The sequence below is a fragment of the Oryza sativa genome, chromosome 7 (assembly GCF_034140825.1).
Source record: "Oryza sativa Japonica Group chromosome 7, ASM3414082v1".
Taxonomy (NCBI): domain Eukaryota; kingdom Viridiplantae; phylum Streptophyta; class Magnoliopsida; order Poales; family Poaceae; genus Oryza; species Oryza sativa.
The window spans coordinates 9547364-9564522 of record NC_089041.1 but is presented as its reverse complement, the minus strand read 5'-3'; the positions used below and the strand labels follow the sequence as shown (position 1 = coordinate 9564522).

The 17159-nt window shown below is 40.2% G+C and overlaps 1 protein-coding gene across 1 annotated transcript; it reads left to right on the top strand.

The window, feature by feature from the left end:
- Nucleotides 1-1417: 1417 nt before the first annotated feature.
- Nucleotides 1418-14721, top strand: LOC4342886 (protein argonaute 16-like). The gene is given in 25 exon segments (XM_015792104.3): nt 1418-1765; nt 3409-3588; nt 3683-3885; nt 4602-4820; nt 4931-5067; nt 5142-5239; nt 5330-5427; nt 6089-6245; nt 6353-6469; nt 6546-6653; nt 6734-6796; nt 6878-6991; nt 7095-7260; nt 7347-7462; nt 7567-7704; nt 9013-9143; nt 9313-9378; nt 13387-13450; nt 13528-13639; nt 13730-13803; nt 13927-14021; nt 14126-14157; nt 14250-14329; nt 14332-14368; nt 14371-14721. Coding segments are annotated over 24 exon segments (2679 nt in total). The 5' UTR covers nt 1418-1765; the 3' UTR covers nt 14445-14721.
- Nucleotides 14722-17159: the final 2438 nt, after the last annotated feature.

Genomic DNA, 17159 nt, shown 5'->3' with positions numbered 1-17159 from the left:
ATGCAGTTGTACTTGTCCTCCTGGCGAATAGCCTTATCCACTAACTTCTGGAAATCATGATAATCCCCAGTCATGAGTGGGTAAGAAAGCTCATCATTAAGTCCTTCCAAGAACCTCTCCTGGCGCTCTTCATCAGTGCGCACATCTTCCGGAGCATAACGAGCCGTGCGTGAGTTACCTTCTCGCCTTTTTGCTCTTGGCCACCTCTACGGCTCTGCCGCCTCCGCTTCCGCCGATCCCCATCCATCCCGCGAGCAAGTAGGGCTTCGTTGTTCGTCCTACTGCATCCGCCGCATCCTGGTGAGCACATCCTCCGCCACCGCCGCTGCGCCGATCCCCATCCATCGTGCGAGCGAGCGAGCAGGGTTGACGTCGCTCGTTCTGTTGCTTCCGCCGCATACATTACGCACATCCTCTTTCCCATCTCTCTCTACCCACGCACTTTTTCTCGAATTCGTGTTAAGCCGTTAACCCTAGCCTTGACCTTATTAATACTAGTAATAGTTTGATGGTTCCCACAAAGGTTTGGGTGTTCTACTGAACCCCCATGTCCCAGGTTAGATCCGCCACTAACCATCAGTACATTTGTACAGTAGTACAATACGAATTCTAGACACTTCTAGTTCTTCTATGCGCTTCAGTGGAAATTGTTTTGGTTCTCTCGGACTCAAGCTGTTGGGTCCTGCGCCTTGCAATTTTTAGAGGGTGTTCAACCAAATGCCCTGAAATGCCATTCGGCTATCGCTACTTGCTTGAACTTCCGTTCAGTATTCAATTAGAATGGTACTAGCAAAATGTGGTCATGTTATCTGTGGATTTTTTTAAGAAAAAGAGCTGTGTTTGTTTTAGTCATTTCTTAGTTACTCAACTTTATGGCATTATTTTTTTCTTTTACTTAGCAGATTTACTTTATCATCTATGCATGCAACTTAGTCTGCGCAGTTGAGCAACTTGGTGTGTTTGGTTGGGCATTTCAATCTTGCAAAAGCTAAAAGCCAACCAAAGAACCTAAGGCCCTCTTTGTTTAGGCTTATAAGCCAACTTATAAGTCGAAAAGTCTAAGCCAAAATAAACAAGCAGCTTTTTTATTTGGCTTTTTTGAAGCCATAAGCCACTCTAACACTATTAAGCCAAAAGCTAAGTTGGAGAAGCTTTTTTGGTTTATATGAGATAGATGTATGACTCCACCACTAAACTTAGGACATTAAATCCACTGGCTTATAAATCATATAAGCCAATAAACTGACTTAAAAATCTAGACCAATAAACCTAAACCTAAAAAAAAAAAGGCCTAAAACTCATATCTGTTTTTGTACAAAGCTTGCTTTTGATATAGGACATATCAAAATCACCACTGCCCCTGCTTTCACCTGAGGGGAAAATGTTACGCACGACTGCCATTACGAAAAAAAAAAACGGTTCGATATTTTCCCTCTCCTCTCTCGTTTTCCCGTCGCGTTCGCTGGGGTGGAGCGGCATTTAGGGTTTGTGCGCCGGCCGCCGCCCTCCCCGCACGACGCCGACGCCGCCCTCCTCGCCCAACGCCGGCTCAGCCCCTTCTCCTCCCCGCCCGACGCCGCCCCTTCTCCTCCCCGTCCCACGCCGACCCCGCCCGACGCCGGCGCCACTCTGCTTGTCCCCGGCCGGCGCCGAGCCTGCTCCTCCCCGCCCGACGCCGGCGCCGCCGACGCTGCTCTGCTCCTCCCCGACCGGCGCCGACCTGCTCCTCCCAGCCCGGAGCCCGACGCCGGCACATCTCATCCAGGTACATGTTGGTTGTGTGCATTGGTTGCAGAAAAGAAATCCGAATAGGACCTTGAACAATGCAGCAAAAAAGGGTTACACCTTGGTTGCTGTCAGTTGTTAGCATCATAATCTTTTTTTCTTGCAAGGTTTGGGGTTTGGTTGGTTGTCCCCATCAGAAAAATTTCCATACTGTCAGCCAATGGGCACCCAACACATTCCCCAAATGGAGTTGGTTTGTCTTCTTAAATATAAAAGTGGGGTAATTATGTATTTATTCATGTTCTACTAGTAATGCAAAATGGAATATAATCAGTTTAGTTAGTATGAGTTGTGTCCTTCAGAAGAAGCAAACTTCACTGTCAGTACGGACGATGAGAGTGAAGATGCAGAGAATGATGATAATTGATACCATGAATACTATTCGTACTAGGATAGTTGATGCATTGATTAGTGCAAGAGGAGGATAGTTATTTTGAGATATGGCATAATTGTATGAACCATTTATCTTTTGTTCTGTTTATGTGGACCATATCACTTTGATGGACGAAAAACTAATACTCCCTCCATTCCAAAATATAAGGCACAACCACCCTTAATTCAAAGACCAAGAAATAATTATTATCATCTTGTAGTTTGGATCATCCTAATAAATACTAATGCATGCATCCAATAGGATTAGATAACATGAGAGTGGAGGATTTAAAAAAATAATAATTTAATGGAGAAGATGCCATAGTTAATTGCATGCTTGCATGCATGCCTTATATTATGGAACACATAAGAAAAGTGGTTGTGCCTTATATTATGGAATGGAGGGAGTATATTTTGATGAAAAACTTTGATGGATGAAAAAGTTATAAATTTTTTCTTACCAAATTAGCCTTTTAAATACAAAATATTGAACAGATTAGGTTTTTACGAGTAATTTGCATATAAACAGTCCCATAGGCATTTAGGGGCATTACAGGTATTTCTTCTACAACCTACAGTTTCACAGCTGCTCTAACCAAACGGGCTTCTGCTTTTCCAACAACTGATTTTCCACAGCTGCTTTTCCACAGTCCACAGCTCACAGCAGCTCTTTCAAAAGTCACAGCTCAACCAAACACACCTAGTCGCTCTGTTGTTGTTGGCTATTGCTATAAATGTTGCACTCTATGTCCTTTGTTATTTTTAGATGAGCTGAGGGCCCTTGGCCTGGCATGTTTTTCTGAACTCTTTTCTGTTCTCTCTTAATGAACCAGTAGAAACTACTGCCTCCTGTTTCATAGAAGTATCAGATCCCTTGTCAAACATGTTTTGCAAAAAGAAGCTACCAGCATGATAAACTTTGCATTCCTTTTGGTGCAGTGGAAGGATATCTTGCTTCTTAAGTATTTGATGTATTTATGAAGTTTACAATGTAGTTTCTATTTGCATTGAATTCATTACGAGGAAAACGTCTTCAATAGCATACATCCGAACCTTTTTTTCTTATTTTAAGGAAGGACAGGTGCTGTGCTTAATTTCTTTGATAAATTATGAGAAATGAAAGGAAACTGTTTAGGAAGTAAAAAGTTCCATACGTACTTTGTGTGAGCAGAAAAAGCTAAATGTGCTTTATATTGTGTTTTTTGTGTAAGTGCTGTTGTATTAACTGTATTGAATATTACATTCATTCAGATGTCCGATAACATGGCTGCCAAAATTGGTGAAATTGTCCAAGTACATAATGATAATCCTGTAAAGAGAGTACCTATTGCACGACCTAGCTTTGGCCGTGAAGGAAAGCAAATCAAGCTGCTCTCAAACCACTTCACTGTGAAGCTTAGTGGAATTGATGCGGTTTTCTACCAATACAGTGTAATGGACAATTCTGAACCTCTTCGCATGCTGTAATATTTCTTTTCTTGATGCTCAGTGTTTTATTCTGAAGTTATTTTCGAATATGTTGTAGGTTTCCATCAAATCTGAGGATGATAAGGTGATTGATGGAAAGGGTATTGGCCGAAAGGTCATGGATAAAGTGCTGCAAACATACAGCTCTGAGCTTGCTGGGAAGGAATTTGCGTATGATGGTGAAAAATGTCTATTTACTGTGGGGCCTCTTCCACAGAACAACTTTGAGTTCACTGTTATCTTGGAGGAAACATCTTCAAGGTATACATATACTCAAATGTAACAGCCATGCAAATTGATGAAATTTTATAAAGCACCAAACAATAAGTAATGGCTGATCACTATGTGTAGTTTGTCTTTTACTTTTTGTCATTCCCTGAACTTTTTTTTTCCAGATTCAAGCATAACTTTGAAGTTTGAACAGTTTGGTTCAAAGCATTAGAGGAATGTATGTCTTTCTTTTTGGGGGTGACGTGTGATTTCCAGCTTGTGGTCTTTGGTTGGCCATAGCAATGAATGACATCATTTGTTAGATGCATACTTATTTAGATTGCTATATGTCACTTTTATGATGTAAGTAAGGATTCCATGACTTTCTAGCTTGCTGAGTCTTGCAAATTATTTACTAGTGATTCATTTGAGCTTATGTGAAACCATTTGTAGTGATATGCTTCTATCTGTTTTAGATTAGCTTATTGTGCCTTTTCGACACTTAAAATTGGTGTTGTGGACGATGATCAAAATTGGTGTACAAATGTTTTTGTCCCAAAACAATTCAGTGAAGTGTAGCCACAAAGAGCCATGCATATTCTTTGCTTTAGAAGCATATAGTGCGACTTATATCAGTAAGATCCAAGTGTTTAACACCAACAGGGACAGATTGTTTTATAATTGTTTTAAGACATGCAATGGTACTTTATTTACAAAGAATCCCAACACAAACTATGTCATCCACTGAAAGTTCATCTCTTCTTCAGAGCTGCTGGTGGGAGTCTAGGGCATGGAAGCCCTAATCAAGGTGACAAGAAGCGATCAAAGTGCACACATCTTGCAAAAAAAATTGTAGTGGGCATAAGTTATGCAGCAAAGATTCCCCTGAAGTCAGTAGCTTTGGCCCTTCAAGGAAGCGAGTCAGATCATGCTCAGGATGCTCTGAGAGTCCTTGATATTGTCTTAAGGCAACAACAGGCTAAGCGGTATGCTTTTTTTAAAAAAAAAAATAAAATGTTAATTCCAAGGATTGCAGTCATGTAACTTCCATTTATCCCTTTGGTGCCATTCTGATTGTATTTTGTTTGTCGTCCAGAGGTTGCCTGCTTGTTAGGCAATCATTTTTCAGTGATGACTTTAGAAACTTAGTTGATTTAACTGGTGGAGTTAGTGGATGTCGTGGACTCCACTCGAGTTTCCGTACTACCATTGGTGGTTTATCTTTGAACATGGGTATGCAGTCTGATGTCGACCTTCGTATTTTGATCAAAATAGTAAAATCCTGATACCACATTTATGTTATACAGATGTTTCAACCACTATGATTGTGACTCCTGGACCGGTTTTTGATTTCCTCCTTACAAATCAAAATGTCAGAGACATTAGAGATATCGACTGGCCCAGGGTACATGGCAGTATACCACTTCTTGAGATTCCAATTTTTTCTGTTCTTGTGAATCAAGTTTGTAATTTTTTATAGTCGTAAACATTGCAGGCCAAGAAAATGTTGAAAAACCTGAGAGTTAAAGCTATTCACAATAACATGGAGTTCAAGATCATTGGTCTGAGTGATGAGCCATGCTCTAGACAAACGTATGGCTCTATTCCTGCATTATGTCTTTTGTTTTCCTAGGAATGGTTTTTGGTATTACTGTTCTGATCAAACTTTTGTGCTGTAATATATCTTGCTTTACATCAGGTTAAAGCTATGCACAATAACTAGTTTGCCCAACCTATCTTTTCAGTTGTTGTAGGATGTAAACAGTCAATTGTTTTTTTTCATGCAATATTGTCTTAAAATTGGTCACATGATGTGAGTCGACCCAACAAAGTTAATATTTACATAGATTTTTCATGTATATTGTAATGCAAAAATTATCCTTGTCAGGGACCATGAAAGAAATACTAGTACTTTTCTGACTGGAATAGGGTTTTATCGGATATCGGTGGTACGCCTTTCATCAACGATTGCATATCTGGACTTATTGCATAGTACAATACTTTTTTTTTGGGGTCAAATATATGCATTACCCTAAAAAGATCCTACAATATCCAAATGTACATCCTACAGTATGATTTGTTTTTTCTTTTCTTTTTTTGGTTGACCACAAGTTTGCCTCCACAGAAGTGTGTATTAAGGTTTATAAACTTTTTAAATGGAAGTGTACTGAAGCAATTCATGTAGTTAAGTAAGTTTTACTTCAACCTGAGCTTAATCCTGTTCATCAGTGATTTCACACCTTTACTGATGCAGATTCCCCATGAAAGTACGAAATGGAAGCAGTGAAGGTGAAACCGTTGAAATTACTGTCCAGGAATATTTTAAGTCCAAGCAGGTGGATTTAACAATGCCTTATTTGCCATGTCTTGATGTGGGAAAACCAAAACGCCCAAATTATGTTCCAATTGAGGTTGCTGGCACCAATCCTGTTTGCCTATTCATTTCATACTATGGCTGGTAAGTCTACTTTCTGAATGTGCTTGATGTCCAATTTTTTATGTGTCTTTCGGGCTGCAGCTGTGCCATATGGTATCACTTCAAAGATATACAAAGGCGCTTTCTTCTCAACAAAGAGCAACCTTGGTTGAAAAATCACGTCAGAAACCTCAAGAGCGCATGCGAGTTGTTACTGATGTGGGTTTACTGAATTCTGTCAATACCACTGTATGTTCCAGTTTTAACCTTTGAGTTACTAACATACACTTTTCAGGCTGTAAAAAACAATAGATATGATGATGATCCAATCTTATCTTCTTGTGGAATTAAAATTGAGAAACAACTCACTCGTGTCGATGGTCGTGTTCTGTCTGCACCAACGGTTAGGCCTCATCCATTTATCCTTTTTTCTCCTTTCATATGCGACTCATGTTCTCTGATTATTTTGATTTGTTAATCCAGCTAGTCGTGGGGAATAGTGAAGATTGCATTCCAAACAGAGGCAGATGGAACTACAATAACAAGGTGGTTAGGCTACTTGTAATGGTACACATTGCTATCAAAAACATTCCGTCCTGAACTTTTTTCATTTGGCCACTGTTACAGAGGCTATTTGAGCCTGTCAAGATTGAGCGTTGGGCAATTGTTAATTTCTCTGCTCGGTGTGACATGAGCCGGATCTCAAGAGACCTGATAAACTGTGGACGAACTAAAGGCATTGTAAGTTTTTGTGTTCCTTTTTTTATATTGCAGTAAATCCTATGTAGCCTAACTTGTAATGATGTGCTTTGACAATGTAATTTATCCCTTTCTTCTTGCATAGATTATTGAACGCCCTTTCACCTTGGTAGATGAGGATAGCCAATCTAGGAGATGTACTCCTGTTGTAAGGGTTGAAAGCATGTTTGAAAAAGTGAAAGCAAACCTTCCTGGTCCTCCTGAATTTTTGCTGTGTGTTTTACCAGAAAGGAAAAATTGTGATCTCTATGGTAATAGCCTAATAGGTTACACATTACTTATTTCTGCCCTCATGAATTCTTCAATATTCGTACCATCTCATCAATCTGTTTTGTAGGGCCATGGAAGAAGAAAAACCTTCATGAGATGGGTATTATTACTCAATGCATTGTTCCTAGTGTTAAGATGAATGATCAGTACTATACCAATGTTCTTCTGAAAATCAATGCTAAGGTACAGGCACTTCATCTCTATTTGATTGTGCCTTAAACTTTGATCCAACAATCTTGTTCACATGAATTACTTTCTTATCTAAAATTTTTATTCCTGTTTATTAGCTTGGTGGAATGAACTCCAAGCTTTCATTGGAGCATCGACATATGATTCCCATTGTCAATCAAACACCCACATTAATTTTGGGAATGGATGTTTCACATGGTTCGCCAGGTCGAGCTGATGTACCATCAATTGCTGCGGTATGTCTTATTCCCTCTGCATTATTTTGCATGCACCAAATATCTGTGTTGTGTTTCCATCCTTGAGTGGTCCTACATTCAGTTGCCTAGTATAGATGCAGGGCTGTACTAGAAAATTAGGAGGCATATGTGCCAAAATTGTCATGTGCTAAAATTTTGAGCTATTGCATGGTAACTACAGCTTAATTATGCCACAGAATCCAGTGAACATTCTCCAATTAAAGCCAATAGTTACAATTCATAATTCATGAGGACACCAGGAAAAAAAATTATGTTACAAACAGGACCTTTGTTTGTAAGAAAACATCAAATATAGTCTGAAAAAATGCTGCTATTACACAAGATGCATCACTGTTGAGTATAATGAAACCATGAAATGCCTTAGGAGTTTTAAAAAAATAAGATGATATTTGAGATCAATGTAAAATTACTGATGCTCGACATAGAACTCCTGCCAAGTTAATCTGATCTTAGTTCACAAGTTATAGTAACTGAGAAACACTTCATAACTATACTTCAAATCCTCCATAATATAGAACTAGAGGTGGATGTTCCATTGATACTTTTCCTGCATGTTGTGTGGGTAAGTGGAATGATAAAATGGTAAACATGATGTGAAAGGTGGATGGTAACTTCGTAGCTAGAAAGTTTGATTTTGTGTGATCTGTACAAATTTGCATCTTACATCATTCATCCAAACAGTGAAAATAATTGAGATGATGTTTCCTTCCTTAGGGTAGTTGGGGATTTGTCCCATCACCTACTGTCTTTTTATTCAGTTAAAGAACTTGTTGCCTGTGTGCCATATGGTTTAGGCCGGGGATGTAATACATTTCCATAATTCCATTATCTAAGTACATACAAGAAGAAAAATGATTTGCACCTTAGATCAATCATCCAAATGCTAAAAGTTATTGAGAAGATGCCGCTTTTTCATTGACATGAGGCAACACTTCATCTGTCCCAAAATATAAGCATTTTTAGCATTGTAACAAGTCAAATATTTTTAACTTTGACTATTAATAGCAAAAAAAATTAAAAGGATCAATCATGTAAAATTGATGTTACTAGATTTTTATTAAACAAACTATCATAATATGCAACTCTTTTTATTTAAAACATCTCACTTTTATAGATATTGTTGGTCAAAATAGCATCTCGGAGACTATGTCAGAGTCCAAAAATGATTATATTTTGGGACTGAGGAAGTAGGATATGGGGCCCTCAATCTTGTTAGGGCCCTTTGTGGCAGCAGAGCTTGCACATCGCTCATTCAGCTAGTGGTGATGACATCATATTTTGCTACAGGTTGTTGGGTCCAGATGTTGGCCGCTGATATCACGCTACAGAGCATCTGTCCGGACCCAGTCTCCAAAGGTAGAGATGATTGATTCTCTTTTTAAGCCACTGGACGATGGAAAAGATGATGGCATAATAAGGTGCTCTAAACTAATCGTCCTACTCTGTATTGTTTCTGCTTAATACCTTATGTTATTTTAGGCGTACTGTTGTAAAAAGTTATTCACTCAGGAAGTAGTCTACTAGTCTGAGCCTAAGATGCCTATTTACAAAAATGTTCTTTTTTTCTACTGTAACTTTGCTTTGCAGGGAACTTCTACTGGACTTCTACAAGACCAGTCAACAAAGAAAGCCGAAGCAGATAATCATTTTCAGGTCTTTATCAGTTTATTGTTATCTACTTATTACTTTCAGTTTTGCATATGTTGGATATTCGTGGCACGCTTTTCAAATTGCTAAACGGTGCATTTCATGTGAAAACTTTCTATATGGAAGTTTCTCTAAAATACCAGATAAATATATTTTTCAAGTTTGTAATAATTAAAACTCAATTAATCATACGTTAATACCTCCTCGTTTTACGGAAAACACTTAATCTTCATCTACATGAGTTTCAAACACCACAAATCTGATCTATGATCTATATGCACTTCAAATTTTTTTATCACACACTTGATGCTTATGTTGATGCCTTTAAGGACCGTTTAATTCTCAAAGAATTTTCCTTGGATGGATTTTTCATTCTACAAAAGAAAATGTTGGCAGTTGAAAGTTAGTTTCTATAAGCAAATTTACTTTGCTAGTTTGTGAAAAGAAAGAGTGATGGCTAAAGGGAGATGCATGCTCAACAAGGCTTTTTGCCAATTCTAGATTATACAATATATCAAGATGATGGGTCGAACCAGCATTTATCACAGATTTTTATTCCACCCTTACATAGTTTATTATGGAAATTGTACGTTGTCAACGATTGAAGGAAATGCTCATCATAGCTGTTAACAATCAGCTAGTTAATGTTATATGGTATGTGTTGTTATAGCCACGTTTACTTGTTTAATATTGTCACTCTAAATCTTCTGTAAACTCTTAAGATATATTTTATCAAGTACTCCCTTCGTCCCAAAATATAACTTTTAACAATGCAAAATTTATCCCAAAATATAACATCTAACATTCAAAATTTATCTCAAATATAACAACTTCACTTACATTCTCTTATCAACCAATCACAACCTTCCACGATTCAAATTCTCCACCTATTTACTCTTAACCAACCACAACTTTCCCCCATTATACCCATGTACAACCCTAAAACTCCTTATATTTTGGGACAGAGATAGTAAGTTTTTTCCATAGCTGCATTTGTTCAAAGACAAATTTCCTGTTTTTGTTATTGATAACAGGAGGGGCTGGTCCAAATATTTTGTAGGTCTTATAGCAAATAGTACATTAGTCTTTTTGTCTTTAATGCATAATGGATATAGAGAGCTTTTCATTTGAATACTGGTTTCTGTACATTCCAACGTTGTGTCATTACACATATTTAAATATGAATTATATAATTTGCATATGTTTGCAAAACTACAATCTGCATATGTTGGGGAAATATCCATTGAAAACCATACCTAAATGTTCTCTATATTCATGAAAAAATTACTAGACATAGGTATAGGGATGAAATACATTCACACCAAATCTCAAGTCTAAACTCCGGTATTTTTTTTCATGAATTTATGTCGAACTTTTAGGTCCGGTTTTCACGAGTTTTCACTTGATGGTTTTCACCAGATATGCCATGCATATGTTTGCAAAACTATAAACGTAATTTTAATGTTAATTGGGGTACACAATATGGTGGGCAAAGTGTTCTTAGAAAGAACTGAAAAAATAAACTATGCATGACATGTTTTAAATAGGGAAAATTTGCTCTAGGAAATTACAGTTGATGTATTTGCTGAAACGTGCTGCAAATACATCATTGGCCTTTTCTGCAGAAATGGCTATCACAATGTTGTAGCCATTTCTGCTGTACTTCATTGGCCTTTGCTCCAATTGAGCATGACAACAAAAAAAAGGAAAAAGTACATGTGAGGTCCCTCATCTTATCACCGAATTACAAAATTGTCCCTCAACCGAAAAACCAGATATATGATATCCCTTATCTTACAAAACCAGGTCAGTTTATGTCCTTTGGCGGTATTGACTCCGGTTTTATCCTATGTAGTAACTGAGTCAGCATGGGCCCACATGGGCCCAAACATGTCAGGGACACCTCCGTTTCTTCTCCTTTGCCCCTCTCCCCTCTCTTCCCGATCTCTTTCCATTGTGCGAGACCTCCGGAGAAAGCGGCATGTGCGGCAGCCGGCGGAGAAAGTGGCGTGGGTAGCAGAGAAAGCGGCGCCGGCGGAGAGGAGTTGGGCGACAGCGGCGAGAAGCTCCTCCACCTCCCACCGCAGCCAGGATCCCTCCTCCACGCCTTCCTCCTCTGCAAGCGATGGCGCGGCCACGGCTTCCTCCGTCGCTTCCTCGACTGCCGCGTGCGGTGCGCAGTCGCGGCTGCCCTACGCAGCACCAGCGGACTCCGCCCGAGCTCCTCCAACGTCGTGGCCTCCGCATGCGCCACGGTGGCCCGCAAGGCCATGGCCACCCAGCATGCATGCAAAGAAGTTCAGTAGCCTGCCTGATGCTGCAGCTACTATGAAAGGGGGGTGATTTCGCATGCGTACCCAAACGAGCTATCTTAGCTTACTCACTAGAGGTGCTCAACTCAACTAATCAGCAACTAGTTCAAATCGATCTACTACTGATCCGTCAGTGATCAGTCGTCGTCAACATCTATTGATGCAAAGCAGCTGGCTATCTATCAATCTGGAATGCAGAGATTAATTGAATTCAACCATCCGTCCATGAATGATCGGTTCTCGTCGTCATCAGTGGGTACCGATTAATTGGGCTCTTGCTCCGAATGGGTGATGCACTAGGTCTGCACGGAGAGCAGCGCGTGCGGCAGCCGGCGGAGAGAGCGGCGTGGGCGGCCGCCGGCACGGAGCAACCGGCGCGGGCAGCGAATAAAGTGATGCCGGCGAAGAGGAGTTGGGCGGCAGCGGCGAGAAGCTCCTTTGCCTCTACGTGTGGTGGTCAGCGGAGAAATTGGCGGGGGCGACGAGAAGCTCCTTTGCCTCTACGTGTGGCGTGCGGCAGCCAGCGGAGAGAGCGGCGCGGGCGGCCGCCGGCATGGAGCAAGCGGCGCGGGCAGCGAAGAAAGTGGTGCCGGCGAAGAGGAGTTGGGCGGCAGCGGCGAGAAGCTCCTTTGCCTCTACGTGTGGCGGTCGGCGGAGAAATTGGCAGGGGCGATGGCCGACACGGAGAAAGTGGCATGCAGCTGCGGCGTGAGTGGAGCGGGCACGCCGCTGCCGTTGCTATCGTCCACGACCTGAACCCTGCGGGTACCAGGAGGAAGAGCGGGTGGAGGTGCCGGGGTAGTTGGTTGGCCTCGCGCTCCTCGCTGATGCTCATCGCCGCCAACACCTGGCCTTTGTCGCCCGCCGGGGGAAGGCAGCGTATGATGGGTATGGAGGTGGCCGCGGACTCATGGGAGAGGACGGGGTCACTGAGCAAGTGGGAGCTGGAGGAGCGGAGTGAGACGTGGAGCTTGTCGGCCGCCGGCCGCCCCGTCGTCTGTGTCCGTGGTGTCGGGGAGTGCGGCGCTGCTGCCACTCCTCGTCAAGATTGACGGGAGTGAGGGGGATTGGCGCGTGGCGCCACTTCGGCCTGGAGCTGGGGTGCTGACATGTTGGGCCCATGTGGGTCCCATGCTGACTCAGCTATCACGTCGGATGAAACTGGAGTCAACCAGAATCAATATTGCCTAAGGACTTAAAGTGATCCGGTTTTATAAGTTGAGGGACGTTATATATCTGTTTTTTTCTTTGTTTGGGGATGATTTTGTGATTCGGTGAAAATATGAGCGACCTCAGATGCATTTTTTCCACAAAAAAAATCGCTTCATGATAGACAAAAAAATATATGGGCCAGATAACCAATGCAAGCAAAAAGCAGGAGTCCAACAGCACTTTAAAAGAGTCCATGAGGAATTTGGAAATAACAAACTCCTGTTGGCCTATTCTGGTATGTTGTCATATTTTTCCAATACCTGTTAATACTTAGTAATTTTATGAACGTTTGGACCCAGACAGCTTGAACCTTACTGCTTTCAAGATTCTGTACATCAGTTTGTAATTATGTGAACGTATGGACTTCGACACAAAAAACAACTCATGCATGTAATAATTCCCTTGATATGCAAAACTCCAAGCTTAATTTTTCAGTGTTTTAGATGCAAGGTTTCTTTTGATCATTTCCTTATGTGGTCTATATGTGCAGGGATGGTGTGAGCGAGTCTCAATTTAGCCAAGTACTGAATGTTGAGCTTAATCAAATTATAAAGGTCATGCTGTATCATTTATTTAGTTTAGATTTTTTTTTTTTTTTGTAAATCTTTTTAACAGGAATTTCGCAATGCAGGCATATCAATATATGGATCAGGGGCCAATTCCTAAGTTCACAGTGATCATTGCTCAAAAGAATCACCACACAAAACTTTTCCAAGAAAATACTCCAGACAACGTTCCTCCAGGTGCAGTTCTGTCCTGTTTTAATACATCTGATCTGAGGGCTATTTATTTACCCCCAATAGGTTTTGATGAAGCACTGTCTTTGCGAACAGGGACTGTTGTAGATTCTGGTATTGTTCATCCAAGACAGTATGATTTCTACATGTATGCTCATGCTGGACCTATAGTAAGTCTTCTTGAGCCAATATTTTGGAAATGATTCTGCTGACATGTGATATTTGGGGCCATACATTTTCGTGCTATATGTATGATGGCATTCTGAAAATTGTAAAATGTTTGCCTCTTTCAGGGTACCTCAAGGCCCACCCATTACCATGTCTTGCTCGATGAGATTGGTTTCTTGCCCGATGACGTGCAGAAACTAGTTTTGTCGCTTTCTTATGTGTAAGTACAGGATAGTTTCCTACTTTATTCTTGAATACACAAATCAGAAAGATGATAATTTGTGTGGTTGTTTTATTGCTCTCCCTTTCTTTGTGATCGTGCAGGTATCAGAGGAGCACCACTGCAATATCTGTTGGTATGTTGATATTCCTAGTCGCAATTTGCTTCCTTCTGCATTCCGGAACATTATACCTGCAATCTGATCAATGCTGTTTTCTCTTCTCCCAGTGGCACCTATCTGTTATGCTCATCTCGCAGCAGCGCAGATGGGCCAGTTCATGAAATTCGAGGAATTCGCTGAGACTTCGTCTGGAAGTGGTGGTGTCCCTTCGTCATCAGGAGCAGTGGTCCCAGAGTTGCCGCGCCTGCATGCTGATGTCTGCAGTTCGATGTTCTTTTGTTGAGGTGGTGTTAGTCAGCTAGTGTGCAGCAGGGCTGATCCTTCTTTTTTTTTTGAAGGAACCAAATACGGAGTACTTGTTAGGCACTTTTGTAGTACTCTAGATTGATACTATGAGATACATCTAGGTTGGGTAGGGAGCATTTTTTTTTAGATGATATAGTGCTCCTAATGATATAGTTCTGTTAGTGCTCAGCTATTAGGAAGTAAAGGCTTACCCTTGATGGTAGGTTTATGAATTCAAGACGCTAACTTTGCGCCATATCTAATTGTCAACCAGTTAAACAGATGATTCGCACATGCCTGTTTCGCTCTCAGTTGTATCCGCATCTTATTTTTTGCATTTTTTTCATATATTTGCACCATCGTGATAATCTGCCTTTTTGTTGACTGTTTGGTTCGTGTCCTGAGGCTTGTATGCCTGGCTGGAGCGCTCCCTGAGCTCCGAGGACTTGCATGTTTGGTTTGTGTCCCGGTGTATCCCTGAGTTAGCCTGACCTAAACTCTTCATTAGCCTGCTAAATTCTCAAGCAACTCCATTAGCCTGAGTCAGGCCATCGAATTTGGACGCTTGAGCCTCAAGCAGCTACTCGCAATGATGTAAGTGTCATCTATTTCATGCTTTATGCTGGTAAAAGTTGCTTTTGTTGAGCAGTTATTATTCTCCTTGTGGGTCTGAACTAGTATAAATCTGACCTTATCTGATCCGATCTCACGTATACCATGTTTAAAATGATCCCCATATTATGGGTATAGTCTGTTGACATAAAGTTACCAAAGAAGATTTTAGAGTTTATTCCATAGCACTATTAACGATCCATCAACCTTCGTACTGAAGTGCCTGTTTGCAGAAAATTGCCTAATATCGTTGTGATCTACATAACATTTTTTTACTAATCATGCCCTTATTACCAACATTTCTTGATTGGTGAATAACCTATACCTATACTAATTGGACACTTTCTACAAACTCTCGCGTTAATTAGAGATAATTGACCGTTGATTAGATTGATCTTAGAATCAGAGCCGTAGATCCTGTTTGATTAAACATTGTGGGCCAGTTTTTTTCTACTTTGTGGGCCCTTTTCAAAGCCTATCAAACGCTCCAACTGCAACCGTGTTTAACGATTGTTTAATTGGATTACAGTTACATATATTAACGTTATCACGTATCCAATCTATGCACGCAGCTTTCTTATTTCGGTCTTATGTTGCATCTCGATCCAGTTTCCGTCATTGCCCATGCTAATCTCGCTCGAATGCACATTGACAAGGCTCAGAAGCAGCCTTCTATTGATTGTGCCCGTGCCGTCGTATCGATCTCTGCTGCCGTGTTAAACTCTGCCAGCGATGAGATGAGGACACGGCAGGCTATACGTCGATCTCCCTGACCCTGCACCCAAGGATTTCTGTCAACCAGTTCCACTGCGTCCGCTCACTTCTCTTCTGGTATTACTTTATCCATCAAGATTTGATTCAAGTTGATCTGCAGCTACTATAACTCTGTTTTAATGCAAGATTCGATTTTTTACAGGTTTCGCATCTAAAATTATGTATAAATTAATCTCAGCTATTGTGATCTTGATAGCATAATTTTGAGGGAGTTTGTAATGTATATTCATTTGCTATTAAGTTTATTTCTCCCATGTTCTCTATAAGCAACCAATTGGCTTTACAGTATTTCATGTTTTTCCTTTTTGTCTTTACAGATCTTTACAGTATCAATATCAACTTAATTCTGAAATTCAAAATTAATAGTTAGCAGTACTGAGCTGCTCAGGTACGTACAGTTCTATTTTTTTTTTATTAACCAAGACTCTCAATTTTAGCTTCTATTGTACTTTTTTATTTTCCAATCAAAATTGGATTCTAATTCCGTTCTTCCCTCATCCAAAATTTGAAACGATACGAATCATTACTCGCCCCAGCCATCATATAGCTCTATGAATTTCGGGTATTAGATTAAACACAAACCAAAAATTCACTTGCATCCAAGAAGATCTATCAGTGATAGTCCAATCTACAATCTACGAAGGTATTCCATCAAAATCATAGGTCACATGTGACCTATTTAAGAATAATTTTAGGCAGAGAACATATATAGATAGTATATATTGTCTATATATATGCACTACGCGGAGTCAGTGTAACATTCATGGTCAATTGGTCATGTCGTTGGATTTTTATCCTCCTATGTCAAATTTACTTAATAAGTAGTCCCAGTACCACTAATAAACCAGTTGCTTCATCTGGAAATATTTGTTCTATTTTAGTAGATCAATACGTAATTTATTTGACACAAATAATTTAGCATGACTAATTAGCATTTGATATCGTTAGACACTTTTAAAAGTCCTTTAATATGGGTTGTGCCTACTACTCGCTATCTGTCGTTTATAGCATGTTTACGTAACTAATAAAACACTCCCGTAAAAATCATGCATGTGGACCATTAAATTTAGAAATTAGAAATTAACAAAATAAATATTAGAACGGATTATATATAATTACTAATTTTGGTTTCTTGGAACTTATGTTTAGAACATTAGTACACATAACTTACATTAAAAAGATTTTACTTATAAATTTGACATATTCAACATATAACTAAATTAATTGATGTTTATGACACATATCGATAAATAGCCGTGCAACGCACGGGTTGACGGCTAGTTAAAATAATACGGAGGGAGTAATTCAACTCCAAAGTGGGGTCGAACTCAACAGACTACCCATAC